General features: G+C 48.3%; 9 protein-coding genes across 9 annotated transcripts; 5 read left to right on the forward strand and 4 right to left on the reverse strand.

Moving 5' to 3' along the window:
* Positions 1–206: 206 nt before the first annotated feature.
* K441DRAFT_566531 (uncharacterized protein) lies at positions 207–6,693 on the reverse strand (the record flags this gene model as incomplete). Its single annotated transcript, XM_067643746.1, has 2 exons — positions 207–361; positions 6,606–6,693. Coding segments are annotated over 2 exons (243 nt in total), but the record flags the coding sequence as incomplete, so codon positions are not given.
* An 884-nt stretch (positions 6,694–7,577) lies between these two features.
* On the reverse strand, positions 7,578–8,429 carry K441DRAFT_723230 (uncharacterized protein). Its single transcript, XM_067654084.1, has one exon. It carries the CDS (start codon positions 8,099–8,101, stop codon positions 7,814–7,816), a length of 288 nt encoding a protein of 95 aa, XP_067502780.1. The 5' UTR covers positions 8,102–8,429; the 3' UTR covers positions 7,578–7,813.
* On the reverse strand, positions 8,183–8,870 carry K441DRAFT_142305 (uncharacterized protein). Its single transcript, XM_067640133.1, has 2 exons — positions 8,705–8,870; positions 8,183–8,644 (listed from the first exon to the last, which is right to left on the reverse strand). Exon 2 carries the CDS (start codon positions 8,601–8,603, stop codon positions 8,265–8,267), a length of 339 nt encoding a protein of 112 aa, XP_067502781.1. The 5' UTR covers positions 8,604–8,644; positions 8,705–8,870; the 3' UTR covers positions 8,183–8,264.
* A 691-nt stretch (positions 8,871–9,561) lies between these two features.
* Positions 9,562–10,729, forward strand: K441DRAFT_661585 (uncharacterized protein). The gene is made up of 2 exons (XM_067648893.1): positions 9,562–9,971; positions 10,021–10,729. The coding sequence occupies exons 1-2, from the start codon at positions 9,857–9,859 to the stop codon at positions 10,485–10,487; spliced, it is 582 nt and encodes a 193-aa protein (XP_067502782.1). The 5' UTR covers positions 9,562–9,856; the 3' UTR covers positions 10,488–10,729.
* Positions 10,730–12,616: 1,887 nt separating this feature from the next.
* On the reverse strand, positions 12,617–13,984 carry K441DRAFT_566345 (uncharacterized protein; the record flags this gene model as incomplete). Its single annotated transcript, XM_067643739.1, has 2 exons — positions 12,617–13,005; positions 13,129–13,984. The coding sequence occupies 2 exons, from the start codon at positions 13,982–13,984 to the stop codon at positions 12,617–12,619; spliced, it is 1,245 nt and encodes a 414-aa protein (XP_067502783.1).
* Positions 13,985–14,109: 125 nt separating this feature from the next.
* Positions 14,110–16,501, forward strand: K441DRAFT_678221 (uncharacterized protein; the record flags this gene model as incomplete). The annotated part of the gene is made up of 3 exons (XM_067651141.1): positions 14,110–14,150; positions 14,233–16,312; positions 16,373–16,501. The coding sequence occupies 3 exons, from the start codon at positions 14,110–14,112 to the stop codon at positions 16,499–16,501; spliced, it is 2,250 nt and encodes a 749-aa protein (XP_067502784.1).
* Positions 16,502–18,059: 1,558 nt separating this feature from the next.
* Positions 18,060–18,570, forward strand: K441DRAFT_142404 (uncharacterized protein). The gene has a single exon (XM_067640134.1). It carries the CDS (start codon positions 18,215–18,217, stop codon positions 18,509–18,511), a length of 297 nt encoding a protein of 98 aa, XP_067502785.1. The 5' UTR covers positions 18,060–18,214; the 3' UTR covers positions 18,512–18,570.
* A 570-nt stretch (positions 18,571–19,140) lies between these two features.
* On the forward strand, positions 19,141–20,101 carry K441DRAFT_142434 (uncharacterized protein). Its single transcript, XM_067640135.1, has 2 exons — positions 19,141–19,168; positions 19,223–20,101. The coding sequence occupies exon 2, from the start codon at positions 19,342–19,344 to the stop codon at positions 19,906–19,908; it is 567 nt and encodes a 188-aa protein (XP_067502786.1). The 5' UTR covers positions 19,141–19,168; positions 19,223–19,341; the 3' UTR covers positions 19,909–20,101.
* A 298-nt stretch (positions 20,102–20,399) lies between these two features.
* Positions 20,400–22,822, forward strand: K441DRAFT_566283 (uncharacterized protein; the record flags this gene model as incomplete). The annotated part of the gene is made up of 5 exons (XM_067643736.1): positions 20,400–20,582; positions 20,639–20,666; positions 20,725–21,428; positions 21,482–22,281; positions 22,414–22,822. 5 exons carry the CDS (start codon positions 20,400–20,402, stop codon positions 22,820–22,822), a joined length of 2,124 nt encoding a protein of 707 aa, XP_067502787.1.
* Between the last annotated feature and the right edge of the window lie 691 nt (positions 22,823–23,513).

Genomic DNA, 23,513 nt, shown 5'->3' on the forward strand with positions numbered 1-23,513 from the left:
CATCCAATATGGATTTATTTCCGGAGATTCTTTTTCCATCTGTCTTGTATTACAGCTTGGCTCATTGTACTCTTTGAATTTCCTAATCGATATACGGCCATTAATTTTGGTTCACATCTAGCTATAGTTATAGTTTCGATTTTTTTGTCTTTGTCGAATTAGCGAACCGGTGGATATCAGTCTTGCCGCACCGTCTTTTTGTTACTTTAGCGCAAATGGAAAACATCTGATGACAACTTCCCATCTTCCAACTCTTTGACAACTTCACCCTGCATAAAGCCGTGAACATAGCACTCTCCAACAAGCAAGCATGATGCGTCTTCGCATCTCCGCAGCACGAATGGGCAGTGATCTTTTTGAACTGGGTTAATTCTGGAGCTCTGTCGAACTGACTACCCTATGTCTTACTACCCCGCTAATGTCTTACAACCCTGTTTCTATTACCTATTTATTACGTACTACCTCATGTATATATAGTCTCTTTTCTTCGTAGATTAATCTATACACGAGTCCTCCTTTCCTCATCCTATTGTCCGTTCGACAAGCTCCGTGGCGGAGCCGTCTTTTGATTGGAGTGGATCCTGTCAATTTAATAGATTGGATGGAGTGGATTTGAAGCCGTGGAGCTCTTAGAGCTCCAAATCTAACCTAATATAGAAAGAGTTAGTCTTAATAAGGAAGGAGAGTATGTATGTATATCGCGTGTGATTATATATATATATATATATATTCCGCTTGCCTTTTAGTATTATAGTGCCGGTATAGATGAATCCCCCTTACGCCTTTAATAAGCTCTAGGGGAGGATAGGGTATAAATAACGGTAGTCTATAGGGGACAGCATATAAGGGGGACGATTAAAACACAGGAAACTACTAGTATACAGTAATTAACGCGGGATCTAGCTAGGACATAGTAAACCCTAGCTCTAGCTCTAAGAAAAGAAGGATATAGTAGTAACCATAGAGATTTAAGATCTAACGGAGGTCTGGATGTAGCCGCCGGCTATGTGCGGAAATAGTTAAACCGGGGTTTTTATCCCACTAAGGTGGCTTATCCCTTGACCAGTTAATTTGCGTTCAACGGGCTCCATGAAATCGGCCTCTGTACCTCCACGCGGTGGAGCCCGGGAACCTAGCAGCTACTATCGGCGTTCCGTCAGGATCATGCCAATAGACTACTAGAGCAAACGCAGAGACGTGCGTACGGCGGCGCAGCGCCGGCGCAGCGATGTGGTGGTGCGAAGAGTTTTCTTGCTGGGAGGGTGAGCCCCAGCGGAGGCCTACGAACACGACTACCACGTCTTCACGTACACGTCTAGTACACCCGAATCACGGCATCCACCTACGGCAACGACCCCCTTCTCCTTATACGGTATTGCGATATACCGTACGGCACCTACACGACCGTATACACCTCGCAGGCGGAAGGCCTCTTATTCAAACCGCCCTCTACCCCCTCTATACCTTAATCCACCCAGCATATTCTAATACGTCGGCATCGTGGTGGCGCCAGGTTGAGCGCGCTATTGGACGCAGGAAGATAGGGAGGCAGGCAACAAAAGTCTTTGCCGCCAAGCCGGCCTACCGCCAAGGCAGAAAAACATTCTGCCTGTAGAATTCTGCCATATCATCAAGCGTTCTACCAAATTTGTTTTTAGCAGCTTAATTCCGCAGCTTCCAAGCTCCTTTTGATATTCTAATTAGCTACTAAAAGATCTACCGCTAAACGTTCTATAGGTGGCTATAATTCAGCTATAAAGGCTTAAATTATGGCTCTTAAACAAGGCTCTAGCTTACGCCTATTAATATTAATTAATTATATATAATGTATGGAACATTTAACGTCTTCTTTAGTATAGTAACTCTCCTAATTTAAATATAATTAAGCCTTGCTGGCCGTATATAAGGAGGTTATTGCGCATAAGGGAGCGCCGCAGCATAGGGAGGTGTCGCACAGATAAGTCACTCATAAGAACTCTATCGATTGAAGCTGGCTCTAGAAGCTCTCTATATACATAAGGAAGGGGTAGCAGACTAAGTCGGTGACCGAGTCGGTGACCGTGTTGATGACCGTGTTGATAACCGAATCGATGACCGAGTCAAAGATAGTAAGAAACAGGGTGGTGAGTCATAAGGTGGTATCTGATAGTGACCTTAACGGTTGACAGGAGGTTACAAGGAAGGAATGGCGGGTGGTATTGATAGATCTTAAGCAGTAGAGGATTTAGGCTTGGATTAAGCGGATTGTTAGGCATATCCAGAAGGCTATTGAGCTTGAAGGAGGTAATGAGTATAGGGAGGGTGCTATTAGAGGAGCCAAGACGCTTAAAGCATCTAAAGCGGGAGAGGACAATATCTAGATTTAGAAGGCGGTGAGCTAAGGCGGTCAATTTCTTGGCGGCAAAGACTTTTGAAAGGCGCCTCCGTACGACAATATGGAAGCATGGTACGAAGGGCAGACAGGGCAAGATAGGCAATCAGGACTGTTCCGACTGATACCGGTACACACGATATTCCGGAACATTTCTGCCTCATTCCGGAACGAGTCGTCCTTGTTCCAGAATGAGTCGTGTATCGCTTTGATCGGCTCCATTCCGGATTGCTTGCCTCATTCCGGAAAAGAGCTTGCCTTATTCCGGAAAAGATCTAAAGCTATATTAAGATTTGATAGAGCTTTTTTAACCCCTCGGTGAATATATGGATTTTGGCTGTAAAATAAGCGGTTATATATCTTAGATATTATAATCTATCATTTAGTAGAGCATAGTCGCGATCTCTGGTATAAAAATATAAGATCTTAATTTTCTAATGAGATTTTCTATTACTCTAGAGATCAAATTTTACTACCCCTCCAAACTACCATAATACCATTAGCTTCCATCTAAACTAGGTTACGCTGCGATTTATAGATATATTTAAAGGCCTTTCCACGTTATAGATATAGTCTATAAGTAGTAGAAACCAATTAGGTAGGGGGGGTGGTTGATCGCGTTCCCTGACACTAAAATTTGCAAATTACGTAAAGCTTCAAACCCACTAAGATCTGTTAAAAGCTGGGCTCCCTAATATTCTGCCGGTCATAGACTAATTGCCTAATTAGGTTTGGCGCAATTGCGATTTAGATTTCTCCTAGCTGCGCCAATCTTGCTTACTCTGTCGTTCTCCTTTCCTTTGGCTTGCGCAGCCTCGCCGGTGGGCTTAATTAATTGCCTCCCTCATCTGCTATTAATTAAGGTTGTGTAGAACTTTATAGCAGAGTCCCCCGTCAGGCTCGCTTTATTTAAGAGTTGATCTAAGTACTGTAAGCTCTTGCTAGAGGCTCGCCCGGGGAGTCCTCCGTTGGCCGATTTGTACAAGGCTTTCCTCTATAGCAGTAGGAAGAACACTCTATATTTCCTTTTCGACAGCTACACTGTTAATTGTTACATCCTTGCCTATATACACAGCAGATAGGCTCGCGATAGGAGCATTGGTAGGAGGTAAGGGAGCCGCATTAGGTGTGGGCGCGGAGGTAGGCGCGGAGGACGACATTACTGTTGCTAGTATTAAATTTAAGCTGGCAGTAGAGTTAAATATATATTTAGAACTTACATAAAAGGCACGCATATTATTAAGGATCTAATTGAGTCGTACGTAGAGGCGGTAGGAAGGATCAATGAAAATTTTTCAAAGTTCGCGACAGCCCCTGCGCTAAGCCTAATTAGGCGATTTTTAAGCAAAATCAACACCACAAAGGAGCTCACGAGAGCTCTGTAAAATGCCTCACGCTTAATTGCAAAATATTATTCGACCACTAAATGTACACTTATTAAGTAGATCTTTTGGCGACGTTATGTAGGCATGGTTAGCGTAATTTGAGGTTATTCTAGACCCTATACAATAACTATTTACCAATTAAACCTACAAAGGAAGAAAAACAAAAGCATAAAATAAATCTATTTTGAAGAACTTCACGACTCGTGGTATGCGTGTGGGCGTTAGCGAGCCTCTACCTACTGTACCACCTAGTAATTGGCCCAACCTTCAAAGATCTTTTCCGGAATGAGGCAAGCAATCCGGAATGAGGTCGATCAAAGCGATACACGACTCATTCTGGAACAAGGACGACTCGTTCCAGAATGAGGCAGAAATGTTCCGGAATATCGTATGTACCGGTATCAGTCGGAACAGGACACTCCCTTATGGGAATCTCAGAACAGCGATCTAACGGTATTTTTCCTCCCGTTGATGTAGTACGGGCATGTGACCTAGAGGGGTACATGTCGTATTACCTCTCACGTCTCCCTTTGGAAGTTTTTTGTACCTAACTTATCGGTATTCGTCTGCATGGACCAAGTTTTGGACCGCATTAGACATTAATCAAGATCAAATAATAATTTGCGTCCAACGGTTATCAATAAGAGCTAGTCAATCAACCGAGCTGAATTTAACGCCCGTACTGAGGGCTTTTGATTATATAGTAATTTGATATACATGCCTAGCACTCATCCTTCCTATCCCTTAACCCGCTGATTCGGGTCCTACGTTATCGATAAGACTTCAGCCAATAAGGAGTCCTAGATTGACGAACTTTTGGTGTTCCATGCACACGGGCCATCATCTTATCGATAAGGCAGGACGCAATCTAGGACTCCTTATTGGCTGAAGTCTTATCGATAACGTAGGACCCGAATCAGCGGGTTAAGGGATAGAACGGTATTTTGCATATACTGCAGTCAAATAGAGTCCTCGGAGCACGCTCTATATAGGTGCACGCGTTGTTTAAAACTGGTGTTCGCGCACGGATCGCTTACTTGTTGGACGCTGACGGTCAAGGCATAGGGTTTTTCCCTGTGCAAAGAGACAGGCTTATTTTCTGGTTTCTTGTTGAACAGTACTGGTAGGGGCGTATCTAGGTTGCAGACGCCGGTTCGCCGGTTCCTGCGATCATTTGTACCGTTAGAGTACTCTCATACCACGACTTTGGAAGCGGAGGTTTTCGATGAGAAGCACTGACTTGGCAGATAATTATTTTGCACATAAGGTACTATATTTTGTGGCCCAAACGAGTATGGGCAGCCAAATCTTCCACCTCATATCGACAACAAGGACCGTCGAATACCACTGTACAAGGACAGCCCGTGCTAGCAGGAACACGTTGACCGACTCAACACCCTTAATTGAGGCTCTATCCCTTAACCCGTTGCTTCTGGCACTACGTTATCGATAGGGATCCAGCCAATAAGAGGCTCTCATTCGAGCCTTGTGATGAGAACTGCAACAACCTGAGATTATTCGAATTGCCGATTTCGTATGCATCTAGCTATCTAGGCCTAGTAGGAGGGACCATGTATTTAGTTTTCTTCGCAAGATCAATATCATTAGAGAATGTTCGTGGCATTTTGAGGACATAATTTTGCTAACAAAGTCGCAGTGTTTACATGTACATCTAATACCAGTGTTCATGCACGAGCCAGCTTCGCGTTGCGCCTCAACGAGTTAAGGGATATATAACCTACTGTACACCAGAAATACAATATATTCGTGGCTTCATTCGAACCCTTTGGCTACCTGGCAGAACGACTTACCGCCTGCGCGTGCAGCTCATTGATTGGTGCGCACGGTGCACATTCTATAGGAAAGGGTATCCACCAGATCATCTACTATGCTTGGCATAATGACGTAATGTTAGACATGTTGGCAATCAAGTTTTAATGTCACAATTCAGTCACTCCTTGCAAATGAGGACGCAATTATTTGAAACAGAGCACTCCGAAGAGAGTTTATTGGTAGAGGTAGTGTATCTCAATTGGTGATTTGATTAAGCAAGTAGTATCCCCATTCCCCAGTTCCGCCGGGTATTCCCCCATGTATTCCGCCGCCAGTGCTAGAATAGCCCGCCGATGATGAACCTTCGCAAGTCGGGTATCTCACTCAGCTCCTTACATGACGACGCACCAGCAGGACTCTTCGCAACCGCAGCAGCCACAGGACTCGCCGCACTTGATGGGCTTAGGCTTGACGACGGAGGTAATGGAAGAAGCAGCGCTGGCAGGCATGTTGAATGAAGTGAGTAATTTGAGGTTGTGAGGTAGTTGTCTGGCCTTTGGGTCAATGCCTGGTAGGATTGTATCAATGGTTTATGAGTAGCTTACTTATAGAGTGATTGAGGAAAGGCTGAGGCCTGGCTCGAAAGAAGATGTTGTTTGTTGATGAGTTGGAGGTTGTTGATGTGGAGGTGGAGCCAGAACGCAGGTTTAAAGCGGGTGATAAGAATATTTATTCTTGAAGCTCCGTGCTTGCTGTCGTGTTTGTCGTGCTCGCTTACCCAAACGCTTACCACCTACCTACCCCCCCTCTTTCTCTTCTCTTTACTTATTTAACTTCCTACTTTCTCTTTTTTAGCCCCTTTTATTTACACTTTTTCTTTTCTTTTTAAAATCTATTTTTACTACTTTTTTTATAATATATATTAACGCTAAGCCTTTCTATATTTAGTATATAAATGCACTGGAGCTCCAAGGAGCTCTTGGAGTTATATAATATACTAGCTGGATGGGGTGGATTCAAGGCCAAATCCACTCCACTCCAGTCCAAAAAGACCACTGCGAATGGGACAATTCCACCGAAAAGCACGCAGACCACGTCGCCTTCTTGCAGAGCTCCCGGCCCCAGGCCTAGGTAGCCTTTTCTAGTGATAAATAACTTCCGACCAGTGCAAGCATTGGAAGCTGCTTCAAGGAAAGCATCCGATTTTGTTTCGTAAGCATTGTCATTATCATCGGAATCCGGATCGGAATCCTGGCTCCTTTCGCTCTCGGGCCATGGACGAGATGGAAAGTTGAAATGGAAGACGTAGCCTTTGAAGCCTGCCCAATGTCTGGAGGGTCCCCCACCAGCATGCCATACCAGTCTTTGCCAGTAGTCAAGGTCCAGCAAAGGACCTTCTTGCAGTCATAATCCAAAGGTGAACTGAGGAACTGTCAATCGGTAGTCCGTGCACCGATGAGTAAGTAAAGAATGAGAACTCTGTCTATTGAGTGTGGCTCTATAGCCTCTATATATACATAAGGAAGAGGGGGCAGTAGACTACGTCGGTGACCGAGTCGTCGACCGAGTCGCTGACCGAGACAGTAGTAAGACGGTGGTAAGGAAACCCGTTTCAAAACCCGACCTGGATCGACAGGAGCTCTCGGAGGGTTTCCAAAAGTTGAAAACGGCGACCGGAGTGGCTCTTGATTGAGGGTATGCCTGGAAAGATTGCGGGGAGATGATCTCGGTGGATTTGGTAACAGTATCGAACTGAATCCCTTTCGGAGATAAAGTGTCGGGGGACTCTTTATCGCCTTGAATTTCTTCCATAGGAAGACTGTTAGCAGCTGAATGATTTGGCCCCGGCTCTGAAGGCGATAGAGCGTGGGAGAAGACCTGGTTCCATTGTGGTCCAGGATGGAAAACTAGGATCTATTCTGGGTCCACGCTGAACCGCAGAAAGAATTCTTAATGAGTGCTCTTTCCTGAGAACTTCCCTTGTAGATTTTTAGTACACTTGAGATGTAGGCAGACTGTAATCCGGTTCTACGAAAATTTGGCCGTTTTCTGGATTGCAATCTGCAGTTCGTATTCCTAAAAGCGCATATAACCTGTCCCGTGGATCCGTGACCCAGAACTGGCGAGTCAGGCCCAGTAGCCTTGGGAAGGAAATTCCTTCTACATTGATTTCAGTGGAGAGGTAGTACATCAAATAGGCATTGTATACCCCCGACAGGTCGAACTGCCTCAGGAGACGCAGTTAGTATGTTATAACCCATGCTGCGGCCAGTCCAACCCATTGTCATTCTATCTCGGTGGCGCTCCATAATAAAATAGCTGAGGACGCAAGGGCAATCTCTTGAACGACCCATAACCTCCAAAACCAAGATAGGTTGTATAATACTGCCAGAGAATTCAATGGATCATTCAAAGTCTGTATTGAGAGTAGCTCTGGACCTGATGGAATGATGACCTCGCCGGATAGAGAGTTTTTGAAGCTCGCAGGAGACGATGGATGCAGTCCGTTGGCGTTGATAAAGATACACACAAGAGAGAAGGCCAATATTGATTCGCATCCTCCCCTAACCATATAAAGACCTTTTTCGCTCTTCGGTAAATCCTACGCATGAGGCTAACTTGGTGGCCTCGTTCTTCGATGTCATCTTGGTTAATGCTGATAGCGTCGGCCCATACAGCCCGGACACAATCATCAAGGCGGACCCTAAAAGCGCGTCTCGAAGATTCTGAGTAATCTATAAGTCCCTACTTTCACATTCGATATGAACTTTGGTAGTGGTGTCCCCCCACGCATAAGAAAAAGCTTCATAGGAAGTTGAATCATTGTGGAGGTCGGTAATCTCTAGGCCGCATACAAGGGGGTCAGAGCAGGATCTAGGCTGAATACGAATTAGACGAATTGATAATTTGACGTGAGTAAGCTTTTCGTATTGATAGGAACGACCATAGAGCGGCGGTTCTTTTATGGAATAAATATCTGGAAACGTGGCATGTGGTGAGGAATGCTCAGATTGCTGAGCGTCGGAGGAAGCAGAGCATGATAAAGGCCTGTCTGGGGATAATCCACAGGCCATCAGAACCTTCCGCTCCACACCCTCTCTTCTCACTCGTGCCCCTGATCAGATCAGAAAACTATTGAGACCGAGAGACAATAGTTAGGGCCAACTGTACTTACGCCATGCTCTAACTGCCAGCTTGTTCTGAAGCGCCTTTGAGGTGTTCCATGGAGGTCAAAGCTTGCCACAATATTTCTAAAAGCGTCTTCAGCTGAAGTGCCTCGATCAACCGAATCGGACCTAACAAGAGGCTGCAGGAAACATGATGAACTGAATGATATTGAATGAATGAATGAAGCTATTTATGAGGAATATAGGCCTTGATATAGGCCTATATCTACGGAATCCGAAGTGATTGCTACGGAGACCGACCAAAAACGGGAACAAAGGGAATCTGTTTATGTAAGCAGGAAACGCATGTGGAGGACTCTTCCAGAACCATCGTCAAAACATTCATTAATGCGAGTGTCCATGCCGGGCTTGGGGGTTTGTTCGTAATAATGTGAGACACCGCAGGTGCCAGCAAAGTGTTGGCGCACCCCACCCAAGGACATGCAAAGACTGTTTTTCAACTGAGCTGAGTTGCTAGTACGCTAACATGATATGAAAATTCATCTGTTACCCCATAGAACGTATATCTTGAAACTTGTTTCGGAGACGATCCTCAACCTTGAAGAAAGTAATACTGTTTGGTCAGACCATGTGACTTCTCCCGCCAAAGCGTTATTTGATCTTATTAGTCACCCCTGAATGTCCGGACTTCGAAACACAACAGTAACCCTATCTAAATTCCCTCAGCAAGGTAATCCTGCTGACCATTGCTTGCTAGGTGAAGCAATTGGTTTGTAATATAGCGAATACGCGGGTTTCTCTTTCTTTACCATAAGGATGTAGACTAAAAGTTTCCGATGCTCAGCTTCTCCGTATTTCAACGCCGTAACCGCCTTGGCATTTAAAGTATCACCACTCAACGTGTTGGGCAACCGCCACGATGTGGAAAACCACGCCCAGCTGAGCTGCAAAGGCAAATTTTTGGCGAGATGCTTGCCTTGGATACGGAATAGCGCTCCGCAGAACAGGAAGGTCAATTTACCGCTCCTGCGCCTTCCCTCCTTATTTCAACGTATAGTTGCTTCTAGTTGCGCTGCTGATATTTCTAGAAGCAGATTGGAGTCATTAAATTTACTCTTTCATTCATTCAATCACTCTCTTTAGGTCTTCTGGCCAAAAGTCGCTCATTTGAAACATTCATTTTGACCAGAAAAGCAGCAATGCCACAGTCACTCCTTTTCAATGCTTTCGTTCTCATCTGTATCTTCGCCACCGCAATCATAGCAATTCCAGCACCAATCCCGCTCCCTAAATCCAGCTACATCCACCCTCGCTGTATAAATCCTTCCCTCTCCTTACACTTTACACTACTAACACGCACAAGTCCTCCCACCCCCAGGCCCATCATCCTGCATCCCTCCCCTTGTCCTCTGTGATCGCGCCTGCTGCAGCCCAGGTTCGACTTGTGCCACCACCGGTTTCTGTGTCCCACCGCCACCGCCACCGCCCCCGAAAATCTGGATCACGTACACGAACACTGCTGCCGGCGTCCCGTCCCTTATCACAGTCCACGGCACCGGCTTTCCGGAGGGAGGTGATGTCTGGATCCAAGACGTGAATGTCGTGAATGAGTGGGCGGTGTACGGATTCCCGGGTCCGAACTTCGAGTATGCGACTGAGATCCAGGATTGCTCGAAAGATGGGAGAAGCACGGCGGCCACGGATGGCTTTGCAGGATGGGTGGAGGCGTGGGATAAGAAGAGTGACACTGAAACCCCTAGGATCCCGGTGAGAGTAAGAGCCGATGGGACTTGTCCACAGTCGAGGATGGTGAAGATACCGTTCAATTGAGTAGTGTAGAGGTAGTACAGCGACGAGGTAGGAATGGGATTCTATGAATTTGGAGCGGCCTAGCTTAAGGATTAGGAAAAACGCGTACAATAGGAGCACGAAAGGGCAAACACTGCATATAATTTGGTTATATTATTGCACTATAAACGTCTAGGGCTTAGGGGTTCATAGCCATGTATATTATGCAATAGTAGAGAGCCGGTCTATCCCTTGCACCGCAAGCATAGACAAATAAGTCGTGGCACACTTTCTTACTAAGCAGCTTCTTTAAAGTAAAATTCTACAAAGCTGGTAAGAGATAGAATTTTAAAATGTTTTGCTAAGTATAAAGTCGTTAACGGGCTTCATATACGAAAATTTAAAGGATTTTATTCAAAGTGTGGTTGTTAAACCTCAGTTGTTCTTCACATGGGCCAAAAAAAAGTGCGCCACGACTTATTTGTCCATGGGTGCCAATAGATTGTGGCCCGCGCACACAGTCAAGAACATCAAATATTCCCGCGTCAAGTATCGATCAAATACACCACCAAAATGGTGCGCAACCGTACATCCAATGACATAGATCTTGTGCAACCTACTCAATATATTGTTCCCAAAAATCGGGTGGCAAAAAGGCCACCGCCAGAGCCCGAAATACTACCTCCGTTTAGTCCTCTTCCTTATTTAAAGACTGGTAATGCGGCAGAATAACTTACCGCCTATACATGCACCTTATTTAATTAGGGCGCACGCTATTTTCTGAACCGAGTTTTTTGACTAGCCGATTTTATTGTTTCAGGCAAACAAGATAACTCGAGCGAATCCTAGATTTTCATCTTGGATAATGTCTCTCCCCACCGGCAGTAATTGAGCCTAGGGCAGTAAAATCTCTCAGGCTCTGGAGACACCTGACCTGCTCTGGATCTAGAACGATGACACTTAGATCCCAACTCTAGTTCCGTACGTTAACTTCCGATCATCATGCATTGTTTCACATGACAATCCCAATGCGCGAGACCTTTCGGGTAACAATTCAGTGTAGATACTAAGAATAGTTACACTGCCTAGTTTATATTATGTTGGTAGGGGGGGCTGGGGCATAGGAGCTTCCTTAGGTCACGTGATCATCGCTTAGCTAGTATATAGAGTCGTGAAGGACGACTCCACCTTATGGAGTCCACACTTTCATATACCTGCATTCCCGTGTGACATATTATAAGCGAGCTGAAGGGTCGGAAGGCCCAATAGTGGGGCATAAGCTGCATGAACCTATAGTAGGTCCAAAGGATGTAAAGACAACGCTGCTTCCGTCGCCGTACGAAGTTCACCAAACCACGTTACACTGTATATTGAAGATGGAGAGACGTTGTTTCGGCTAGGTTATATCGGCATGGGGTGCCTCAGGAAAAGGTAGTAGTAGCATGCATAGTGCGTTGAGATAACTACTGAAGAATTACATGGCTTTCGTTGGATTTTGAAGGTTATCGATATCACATAGGTTCTAGGCTCACGGGCCTGTCAATACATATATTGTTTGTAGGCAGTGACGTTCTGGGCAAGTTTGAGTGTACTGCCAACTCTACCTTTTGTCAGAGAATGTCTTACGCGTCCATGTCTTTGGGTATGTCGTTCCGCTCTGTGTCATTTCGGCTGCAAAGATGGGTCTTGCATTATGTACGTTGTCGATGGTGAAACCGCTGTGATCAACAGTACAGTTAATATAAAAGGCCCTTAGCATCTGGATGTACCCAGGGATCGCGCGGGATGTTGAAGGACCATATATGACCAGGGGGTGGTCGGGGTTTAAAGAAGTAGAATGCGATAAGTTGCCGAAGTTCTTTGCATAAGTGTTGTGTGGGGATATATGCTGGTAGGCCCAATGGTGTGCTACTGGGACCTACTCGAATAAGGCTCTTGCATCGAGGAAAGAGACAGGGTTCATTGCGAGTATTCCAGGATGAATTTGCATTCAAGTTCCGATTGGAGAAGGTGCATAGAAGCTGACCTGGCTCTGGATGCTGGTCAAGGAGATGCAACAAATGAGCTCTCAATCTTGGAATGCCTAGAATTCCAGGAATAGAGCAAAGGGGTTTCTTCACTGAAGCTATGGCCATATTACATCTTGGTGGTGTTTTCGGTGGGGAAGCAGTTCAGGTGTCAGCTTCACTGCCGAGGCGGCTAATCCCTTCCCGAAGACGTCCTCCGTTCGCCCTAGCACGGCGGAAAAAATCCTGCGCTTTTTCCAGTTCCGCTCGTTTATCTGCGATGCTCTTCCGTGCTTCGAGCTGAGAAATCGAATCTGCAATATTTCCGTCCTGTTCATCATCTTCACGTGATGTATCAGTACCCCAGCCTTCTCTTGCCTGCTGTAATGGGACATCTTTAACGATCAAGTCACCAATCCAAAGCCCAACCATGCCCCTTAGCTGCAAAAGGTCAGGGTGTTTGTCGAATGGGGGCGAAACCAGTAGGTGGTCAAGACGTTCGGCTATTTCCCTTGCTCTTCTTAACTCCTCGTTCTTAATTTGCATCATTTCATCTGCAATTGTGGTGCGAGTCCCTGTAGGACTCCGTACATTTCTAGAGTCCGAATTGGAGTCATCATCGGATGAATTATCTCCAGGTGACTTAGACCGACGGGTGCTTCCGCCCAGCTGGTCACGAGTGCGCTTACTCCTTTCCGATACTTCGTAGATCCATAGCGAAAACATGGCGGGATAAAATATTGCCTCGTCAATTGAATGCGGGTGCACCTTGCGTCTCGGATGTTGCAGTATCAACCGCTCGTAGTAATCCCTAGCTAATCTAAATCCTTCCTCACTGAAAGTGTCTTCATGGGTAATAGGAGACTCATCATTGTCCGATTCTCGTGAATTTCCTCGAGACTTTTGGCTTTGGCGCGTTTGTTGTTTAGAGTTACGACGAAGCAATATTTCCGCTCCGATCCCCCATCGGCCGTGGGCTCTAACATCGGCTGGCTTGCCGGCGATCTGGGACCGCAAGATCATACCCCATGCCCTGCCAGCACGGTCGTAATCTCCTTCAAGTAAGCAGTGATGAAGGATAGTAGTGAGCACATTAAGATGAGTCTGCTTCAAGTTCTCCTTTTTGCTACTGCTACCACCTAACAATTCAGCGCTGGACACGGCGTTAGCGGCAGCATACAGTGGTGGGTGCAAATCTGCCAGCTCTTTTTGCACGTGCGTTGGGGTTTGCTTCTCCTTTGAAGAAGACGCTGGTGTGTGCGGGAATGGAGCAGGAGGAATTTCAAGCTCATCTTCAGGTAATAGACCTGCGATGCGACGCTGGGCGGCTTCTGCGGCCGTCAATGAGGCAAAGGACGAGCGCTGTGATTGTGTGTTTGAGGTTTCACCCGTGCTCTGAACGTCATCTTTGGGGGAAATTGGGGGCTCATCTTCTTCGTTGCGTTTCCGTTTTCTCGCTTCCTTATATTGGCCGGCGCGGAGCGAGTATGTTGCTTGCTGGCCAGGATTGAGGGGAGCAACAAAATACTGCATGTTTGAACACGGGCTGGATAATCAGAGGGCGGCAAGGGAGTGGCTGTACCAGCCTCAGTTCATGTTATCCGTCTCTTTATGTGGTTCATGGATATGGGCAGGAAAGCGAAAGGCCGTAAGCGACGATGTGGGCTGGAAAAGTGCTGGCGGTCACAACAATGCCCTGGTGAGCTGAATGTTGATTTTGCTGGCGTCACGTTGTTTCTTGCTTCTTCGCCTTGCGACGATCGGCTTGCCAAGCCGTCCAGTCATATCACCCGCAAGCCCATCGACATCAGCCCAACGTTCCAAGCCTTTCTTCACCTTCTCCCTCCCAACCTTCATCTCTCCACAACTCGCGTCGTTCCTCGAGAGATGGGTCAAGCCAACTCCAGAGGTGCGACTGACCGTCCTGGGACTCGAAGAGGTCGCCCCGCCTCATGGTTCATACCAGAGACGCCAGCGCCTAATGACCGGTCAGCGCTCGACCTTCAGCCTCCTACTTCATCACGCTCTGGAACCCAGCGCTTCAGTCCCTTCAGCAGGCTGTCAACCGCTATTTCAGATGCTGGCTCATCTGGTTCTACTATTAATCTAACCCGACGACGCTCTAGGATTAATAGGGCTCGTTCCACTCTCTCCGCTTCCATCCCAAACTTCCTGCATCGTGGTGCCCTCAGTCGATCACGAGATGAATCTGGCTACAGGTCCCCTCCCACTACTTCATCTTCGCCCATTTCACGTCCAACACCAAGGCATGCAGCCAGTGACGGACGTGGTTACCTTCTCCCCCGTCTCCAGGTGCCAGAATTGGACCTGAACTTCGACGACCTACCAAATCCCAACATCGATGTAACTCCGAGACTGACCCCGAGGCGTGATAACACTCGCTCAGCATCAATGTCAGATAGAATCTCTTCGTTGAGACCTGATAGAGGGATACGGAGTATGACAAGTTCCTTACGACGACGACGGTCTCCTCTGAGGCGCGATGAAGACCAAGCGGCAATGCTTTCACGCCTTCTTTCCGTGGCCGCCGCTGCAACAGCCGCTTCGTTGATGGGTGACGATCACAGAGCAGTTTCGGAAGCACGAAGTGTGGCAGGTGACGGTGAGGATGGAACATTTGATAGCTTTCTTCAAGCTCTCCAAAACGGCAGAATTGCCTCAGCACTGAGACAGAGCGGCAATGATGCCGATGATGGATCGGACATGACTGGAAATCCTACTCCATTGAATTTCTTCAGAATGTTTCGATTTGGATCTTCGAACACCAATCGTAGGAGTGAAGGACCGCTAAGATCATCTAGTAGCCGCGGCAGCGGCGCCGGATCTTCAGATGGTCAAAGTGGTGATGAGGAAGGTACAGACGGACGCATGGTTCCTATCATAATCGTTGGCATTCGATCAATCAATCCGGGCAACGGCTCCCCTCAGGATGACAACATCCCCCCTTTCCTTGACGCCCTTTCAAGTTTCCCCACGCCTCTAGCCTCTCCTGGGGAGAGCACAATTGACGGAATTTTACGACAGCCACAAAACGGGACCCGGTTTAGCCACAGACGCCGTGCTTCCATGGGAGGCATGAATCCTTTCCCTGCCAACTATGATAGCCAACGGCATCATCGATCTCCCGAACGTCCACGTCCATGGTCTACCTTTGCAGATTCCCCATCTGGTCCACTTCCGCCGCCTTCAACTCCCGCCAGCTCCGGGCTCTCTGCGGTTTCCTCCGGTACTACGACTCCTACATTCTCAGCACCATCCCCATCCCCATCCCCAGCCATCCAATCTACCACTCCTTCTCGAAGGGAGAGTTTCGTGCGTAGGACCACTGGATCTGGGTTAGAAGCAACCACAGAAGAGCCTCAATCTCAACAACGTACTGCACGTCAACGTAGATTGAGCGAATCAGACTTCACTAGATTTGGATCTGGTGCTTCCAGGAGAAACGGTGTTGTCGAACCAGATCATACCCCAGGTGAAGGTGCAAGAAGCTGGATCATCTATGTGCTTGGTGGAAGCTATCCTGAGAATCATCCAATACTGGCCACACCGAGTTTGTTTACTGATTCACCAACGTATGAGGACATGCTTCTCTTGTCAGCTCTACTTGGCCCCGCAAAGCCACCCGTTGCTAGTGAAGCAGATGTTGCGGCTGCTCCTGGTCTTTACAGGATTCGTGGCTCTACAGGAAACTTGTTCGCCGAGGCCATAGACGGCGCCGACACCATTGGTATCTCACCTGGGGCACGCTGCCTCGTTTGCCTATGTGACTTTGAGGAAGATGAAGAGGCGAGAAACCTGGTAAAGTGCGGACATCTGTTCCATAGGGAATGTATTGACCAGGTATATTTCCCCATCCCTGGATCAAGCTCAACCCTGAAATGCTAATTATTCCTGTCATAGTGGTTAACAACTGGCCGCAACTCCTGCCCTCTGTGTAGAGGACAAGGTGTCGATGAGAAATCGACTGAACGTGACGATCATGGAGACTTCGACGTTACAAACTCGGCCAGACCCTCAACAGTAGTCTAATATCCTACAAAAACAAAACCATTCTGTCTTGCGCAATGATTCGATCAGCTCTGGCCATTTACGTTCCATATTGCTCAAGTCGACACTCATTTCAATCATCGGGGCCTCCCCTTTGCGCGTTTTGCTCTCGGAAGCGTTCTGGCGCGCAGTTTTCTTCATGTAATTGAATTTTGCAGCGGATTTTACCGTGTCGCACCTATTGGCAGCACTTTGGGATGATAGTAGCTACAAGGGAATCACGTCCACTCCCTATTCCTCTCATTTCATTTTACGAAGCGCATGGCGTTATAGGCTTGGGGTTGCAGTGAGGCCCCACAGGAAATTTGCACAGCTCTGGGATTTGGTATCGGGGATTTTTTATTGCGGTTCTGGCGAAGGTTAGGAGCAGACGGAACTACAGGCTATTTTTGGGGTCCATGGTGGATGATATTCATGACTTTTCTCCCTAATCTGGGTTGGGTGTACATGGATTTGACGGAGTAGAGTCTTGTTAATGATGGCTGCGTTGTGGCCTCGCATATCAGGGTAGCAGGAGTTTTTGAGCGGTGAAGAAAGTCGCTGCGGATTTTGCCAATTTTGCGATGTTGCAAACAAAAGTGCGTCCAGAATATTCGCCGTTATCACCACTAATAGGGTTTTCCCCTCCTTTCCCCCTAGTTTCTTGGCCGGGTCCGTGTGGCTTTCTTCTAACGGTAAGGCTTCGGGCTCGGAAGCGGGCAGATGAAGATGGGGACAAATTTCACAATGATTAAAATGGTCTTTCATTCAATTTGGAGACTTTTCCAGAAGCTACCTGGACTGAAGTTGCCATCACAAGGTATCCCGAGGCATAGTCAAGAACGACGCGTCAGTGTAATCCGAATAATATTGATATTTGCATTGCATGGAGTCGTGGGCAGTCCTTAATCCAGCCAAAGCTCTATTGGTTCCTGGACAACACCCAATCAGCGCAAGACTCGGCGCTTACGCATAGGAAAGCCATCTCCGCAATCGTACACCGATGGCTATACGAGAGCAATATCTGGAAATTCCAGGAATTAACTAGTTTAAGGATATGCACAAGAGCCCGGTTTTGACGAATCCCGAGAGACTGGCGGTGGCTTTTGGGAGGGACTCTGCCGCTGCAACTCAACGAGGCGTTAAACACGAAGATATCTATCACTTCTATGTTTGGCAGTCTGAGTCTGTCCTTTCTGGAATGGACGTACTTCGTGGGGAGAATTTTCTTTTCTCCGTTAGCTAGGAGCCCATGCTCTGGCCCTGACTCTTGTCCAAATTGACGGCCCAAGCGCCGGTGGACACATACATACAGTTAAAGTTGTTCACTACTGCGTCGGCAGGTCCGAAAATTGCTTCCCGTCCCGCACTCCTGCGTCTGTGGTCGAGTGATAGACACGGCGCGGGGAGCGAGATTCGAGGGCAACCCTCAGGACAGAGGCGGGATCTGATAACCGCTCCCCAGCGATGAAGCCCAGCAGGAGGGCTAACCTGAGCCTCGGCGGTTCTCCGACAACGAGCTCGATCTGCGGCTGTCACAGCAAAAAAGCAGCTAGCAGGGAAGAAGCCTGTCCCTCACGTGGAGCCATCCAAAGGAACGGGTAGTGTGTTCTGCCGCCTGCATGCAATACTAGTTGCGCCAAGAAGAGTCAAGTTTCTTGCGACCCCACAGCAGCAACCAGCAGCAACCAGCGGCGGGCTGCTGCTCCTCACTTCATGCACCGGCGAAACCCAGTCACATCATCCGCGGTGTGCTGGGGAACCATTCACACCGTCCAACCAGCCTCATGCAGAGATACCAGAGGCATTGCTGAACGTGGTCTGAGGGGACCCCCATCTAACGCCCCGACTGCCCGCCCTGGATTGAGTACCACCCTACCACGAGCCGTGGACCAGCATGATGTACAGGTCAGCACACTAAAACCTTCCATGAGCGCTGAGGCGTCGGCGGACTACAGAAGTACCTTTCCTGGGGTGACAGACAGCTGCGATGCCCGCGAGAGTGACAGCTGAAGGGCCCCGCTTGATACAGATGCGGCTCTAAACTAGTCCGCACGCAGTGTATCGTTAGACAGCGCCTGCTTCTCAAACAATAGGTACAACAATACAAGGTGCGATTGGCGCAGTGACTTCATGCCATGTGTTTTTTGTGAGATGTATGAATACGAGCCTCAGATGAGTATCTTTTAGGTGGGCCACCCATACTACATCTCTGGGCCATATTGTCCAATGCTGTGTCATTATTTCTGGGCTTCGATTCAGTAATCAGCAGTTCCCAGACTGTCGGGATCTCAAGGGACGGCGAGGCTAGGAGAGCTAGAGCAGCATCAAGGCTGAGGCCATCACGCAATGCCAATGGTGGAGTGGCCGCAGAGGGGCTGTCGAGCTGCAGCAGTGGCCCAATATCATGCCTCTTTGCGGCTGGCTGGATAATTTGGGACATACAGCTAGTGTCAGCGAATGAATTTTCTAGAAAATCCACGCCCAATGGGGGGTGGTGGACAGATTGAGAGTGCTAGGAAGGGTTAGCATTGCGGGTGCATGGGGATTTCGCCTGTTTGAGCAGCATCAGAAGCGACTGAGCGTTATGAAATTACGCCCTATATCAAAGACCAAGCAGCACCAAGCAGCAGAAGCAGAAACCAGCACCGCCTTGGGATGGGTCTTTGAGTAAGGGACAACGAGGCGGCACCGTGTGCGTGATGGCGCTGACGCACGCACTAGCTGGCCGCCGTATCAAGTATCAAGCATCATTAGGCTTGAAGCATCGACCTTTGGTCTGCTCCTGCGCTCCTACGTCTCCGCCCCTCTCCACTGTCTCCCAGCGACGATGGCCGAGAGCTATGTTCTTGGCCGCCTGCGCTGGAGATTTTCCCATTTGGTATCTGGGCACCCTCCTACCTAGTAACCTCCTGGCATTCCTGGCGTCGCCCCTTGTTGACCGCGCCCGCCGTGCTTCTCAGAACGCTGGCAAGCTGGGATCAGCGCCCGGGATTGTGGTAGACTGGGGGCAGGCTGGTGGCAGAATGGTGGCAGACCGGCACACAAAAGGCAATCTGGAGCGACGCAGCGTACCCAGAGCAGCCTTAGGCTCTCCCACCCCAGCGCCGCCTTCCTCGATAAGCCGCTCACCACTGGGCCACTGCCCGGCCACCACTGGCCCTGCCGGGCCGAGAGGGCGCGAACGGCCACGGGAGAATTATATCACGGCCATTAAGACGTGCGTCAGGGATCTAGAAGAAGCTGTGCGCGGAAACGGAAACGTCCGGCTCGAATCACACTCCATCGCTGGCCACTTTTGTTCTGTCCACCCTGGCCGCATCACGCAAAGCTCCCTTCTGCATCCCCGCGCAGAACTCTGTCACAGGCAGGAGCTTAGGCACTGCTTGCGGCTGCTGTGTACCTCATAACGCTAGAAGCACCACACGGCCAGTTTCAGACTACCCTCCAGTGGCCTTCCAAGCCTTTCTTGTATTCTGCGCGCGCGACGCCTGAACCACCATCTCTCATCTCGTCGCTATTCCAAGCCTTTTCGTGCCGGGTTGTAAAATCGCCGAGTCGTCCGTTCTCACTCCTAGCAGGGGCTTGTTGATGATCACCGCAGGACTCGAGGCTCCTTTGTTCGCCATCATATCTTAGACTTTCCAAAGCCTTCTTGCCTTTCCCCTTCTAAACACTTGCGATTGTCCCTTTTTCTTTCCTAACTAAGCATTCCGGCGCGGATGACGTTCGTCACATTGCGGCGTTGCTATCACTTCACAAAGCTCAGCGCCTCGTCTTCTCCCCTTCAACAAACATGTCTGGATATTACCAACAAAATCCTCAGCTGCCTGGGTACTATGATCCCAACATTGGTCCACCGGTGATTGATCCGGAGGGCTATATCCGTACTCTTCGGCCTATGCAGCCACTTTCCAACGAGCAGCTTCATCATAGCTATCTCGACTATGAGGAGGATCCTCGAGCTATAGCACCGGCCCAAGGCTCCGCGCGGGCAAGGCGGAGGACTGTAACTGGTGGAGAGCATGTGAAGCACCGAAGGACTCGAAGTGGTTGTTATACCTGCAGGAACAGGAGGGTCAAGGTACATTTATTTCTACTATCGGAATGGTGATATCAGGCTGACATGACAGCTAAAAGTGTGACGAGGCCCATCCAATCTGTGAAAGTGGGTATTGCCGTCTATATGCTCTTTTACTGCACTGCTAACTGCATCCGCTTTGCAGGATGTCGGAAGGGAAATCGAGATTGTGTGTACCCTGAGCCCACAACCTCAAAATCCAGCCGAAGCAATGCAAAATCTAAGTCCTCGCCTCAAGAGAGCATATCCTCAGCGGAGGAGTTTGATCATGATGGGAAGGAGCCCTTGCCTTCAATCCCAGACGATGATGAGGAGAGCACAGATGCACCCCTAGCGGGCGCATCGGGAAATCACTCACGTCGGGAAGCATCAGATACTCCTTCCCTTACTCATGACCGAAGCCCCTCTCCTTCAACAGAGGGATCCACGACTTTAGCGTCTCGGCCCTCACTTTCGCGGTCTGTGAGCATGCAGGCACAGACTGTAAGCAAACAGGCAGCAAAGCAATCGAGCACCAGCAGACCATTACCGGAACTCCCTGGGGATGTGAAGTTTTATCTGAATTATCACCGCACGCACATGTCACATCACCATTACTGCTTCAAGCGTGACCAAGACGACTTTCTCCGCACCACCTTTTTGGAACTTGCCGTGAGGAATGAGCCTCTCTTGTATGCCGTGGTGGGCTTCGCGGCATACTATAACACTCTCACGAAACCAGACGGACGAATTCAGGACTTCCTAGGTTATTACAACAAATCCGTCTCGCTACTTCGACTTTCCATTCAAAGGAGTAAACGGCACAACCTAGCTACATTGCTAACAATCCTTCAACTTGCTAGCATTGAGGTAAACCAAGTCCTTTGGCCTAATGTGGGAACCGCAAGCTGACAGAACATCAGGAATTGCTTGGAGATTGGGTCAATTTAATGGGACATCAAAAAGCCGCGTACGAGATTCTAACAACCCTTTACTCGCCACAAACAATAATGCAGAACGAGACTCTCCGCAAGATTCTGCTGTGGTACATAAGGTTCGACCTCTTTGTCGGCTTCCAATCTGCGAGCGAAACGGTCCTCGGCAGAGAGTGGTTTGATGCATGCCATGACTACTATGTCCAGCAGCTCCGCATAAACCCTCACGATTTGACACTGAAGTACGAAGAAAGATTCGCTTACTCACGGCTCCTCGCAACTGACGTCGCTATTCTTTTCTCGAGGAAGAATAAAGGATTAGTTAGCGACGAAGTATTTACCGCGGAGTTAGCTGATATAGACCAGCGATTCTTAGGTTTCGAACAAGATATCGATCCCATACTTCTTGATCCTAGCGCGCTTATTACGGATTTTACGGGAGCACCACCTCGCCATCCGGACGACATCGTAGATCCGTACGATCACCGGCTCTTATACGGCGGAGACCTTTGGACGACAAACCACTTACTCCTCGACTTTTGGTCAATAGATATTATGTACAAGCTCCAGTTAACTATGGTTCAGCGAAGGCCCCCACCACAGGAAGTAGTTCTCAGGGCGTACCGAACGTGCCAGCTATTCGAAGCGATCGAACTTTACCCAGGAGCACCCCCTGGTGCGGTCATCGAGGCACGGGCTAGCTTTGGTATTGCAACGCTTTTCTTACCAAAAGATGAGAGGCACATAACCTGGTTTCGGCGCAAATTTGCGAAAATTGAGATTTCCGGGTACGTATCATCGAATAATTTCTTCCCCTGTGCTTCTCCACTCCCCAATCCTCTCATTTCCCCGCTCAACATCAATTGAATCCAATACAAACAAGCTTGTGAAGCGTTCCTGCTGATAAGCATGTGAAATAGCTGCATCTACCCAGCTACGTTCCGCACACGCATGACTGGAGAATGGGGCGTTGATGTGACGCGTTGGTGGTTCCCCAATGATGAAGGCTGTCCTCCCATTATTCGCTCTATCAAAAATTTCATCGAAGAACGCACTACAGCGCCGAGGGACCAGACCTCGGAGGACCTTCGCGATATGAAGGGTCTGTTTAACTCCCTTAGCATTGCAGATTCGCCCGATAGGGCGAGCCCTCCAACGGGCCTTGGGGCGAGCCAAGAGCTGCCGCTCGGAGGGATGCCGGCCAGATCAACAAGCTTAGACTCGACGCTTATCTACGGCGGATCTCCAGATTATGGATGGAGCTATGAGCAGGAGGGGTATCCGGCGCCGGAGCAATTCGACGGAAACGACCGTTTCCCCGGACGGTGAAATTGGTTTTGATCCTTACTGAGAGCCAACCAGCCTGAGCCCATCATACCATTATCTATCCGGACCAGTCAGCAGCACCCGAAAGAAGGGTACTCTCCACGTTACGCGAGCCTCGGCCCTACATCTGATTCTGTGATACATAGATCGACACGTCCCTCGTCTCCGGACCCGGGAATGCCAGGGCTGTCTAACAGGGAATATTATCACCATGATCTCGCACCCTACTGCAGCCTCATTTCGGACGGGTATTCCGAAACAACGCCACTCTCTCACCCTTAATAATACCAATGCACATAACCCAAAAAATTTTGGAAGGAAAAATGTACATTACATCGTAACAAGACAAGGCAAGAGAAAAAAGGGAGGAAAAAAGTCTTCATTTTTGCGAGATACCCTCGGAATACGAGACGGCATTAGGGATACTTTGAGTTGGGCTTGGACTCTGCTTTACAGCATTTCTCTTCTTTACTACTTACATTTCGACTTCATTTTTGGGTTATTTGACCCCAGCGCTTCTTGACTCTTGAAAAATTGTACTATAGTACCCTAAATACTTACAATTCTTTCTTTTCTTTTACTAACTCCTATTCTCTTCTAAACTCAACCTTTTTTTCTTCTTGTTCTTCCCCAAGCAACATGATTGGATCACAATAAATCCACACCTTTGCTTCCTGCTAAATGAAGGAATTTT

This window comes from Cenococcum geophilum (genome assembly GCF_001692895.1).
Source record: "Cenococcum geophilum 1.58 unplaced genomic scaffold K441scaffold_27, whole genome shotgun sequence".
NCBI classification, from domain to species: domain Eukaryota; kingdom Fungi; phylum Ascomycota; class Dothideomycetes; order Gloniales; family Gloniaceae; genus Cenococcum; species Cenococcum geophilum.

Excerpts from the sequence above, each read along its gene's own strand:
- K441DRAFT_723230 (XM_067654084.1), bottom strand. The coding sequence starts at position 8,101 with ATGGTTAGGGGAGGATGCGAATCAATATTGGCCTTCTCTCTTGTGTGT.
- K441DRAFT_142434 (XM_067640135.1), top strand. The coding sequence starts at position 19,342 with ATGTTCTTGGCCGCCTGCGCTGGAGATTTTCCCATTTGGTATCTGGGC.
- K441DRAFT_142305 (XM_067640133.1), bottom strand. The coding sequence starts at position 8,603 with ATGGCCTGTGGATTATCCCCAGACAGGCCTTTATCATGCTCTGCTTCC.
- K441DRAFT_142404 (XM_067640134.1), top strand. The coding sequence starts at position 18,215 with ATGCACCGGCGAAACCCAGTCACATCATCCGCGGTGTGCTGGGGAACC.
- K441DRAFT_661585 (XM_067648893.1), top strand. The coding sequence starts at position 9,857 with ATGCCACAGTCACTCCTTTTCAATGCTTTCGTTCTCATCTGTATCTTC. Across the intron at positions 9,972-10,020 it reads CAGCTACATCCACCCTCGCT|TCCTCCCACCCCCAGGCCCA; the intron begins GTATAAATCCTT and ends AACACGCACAAG.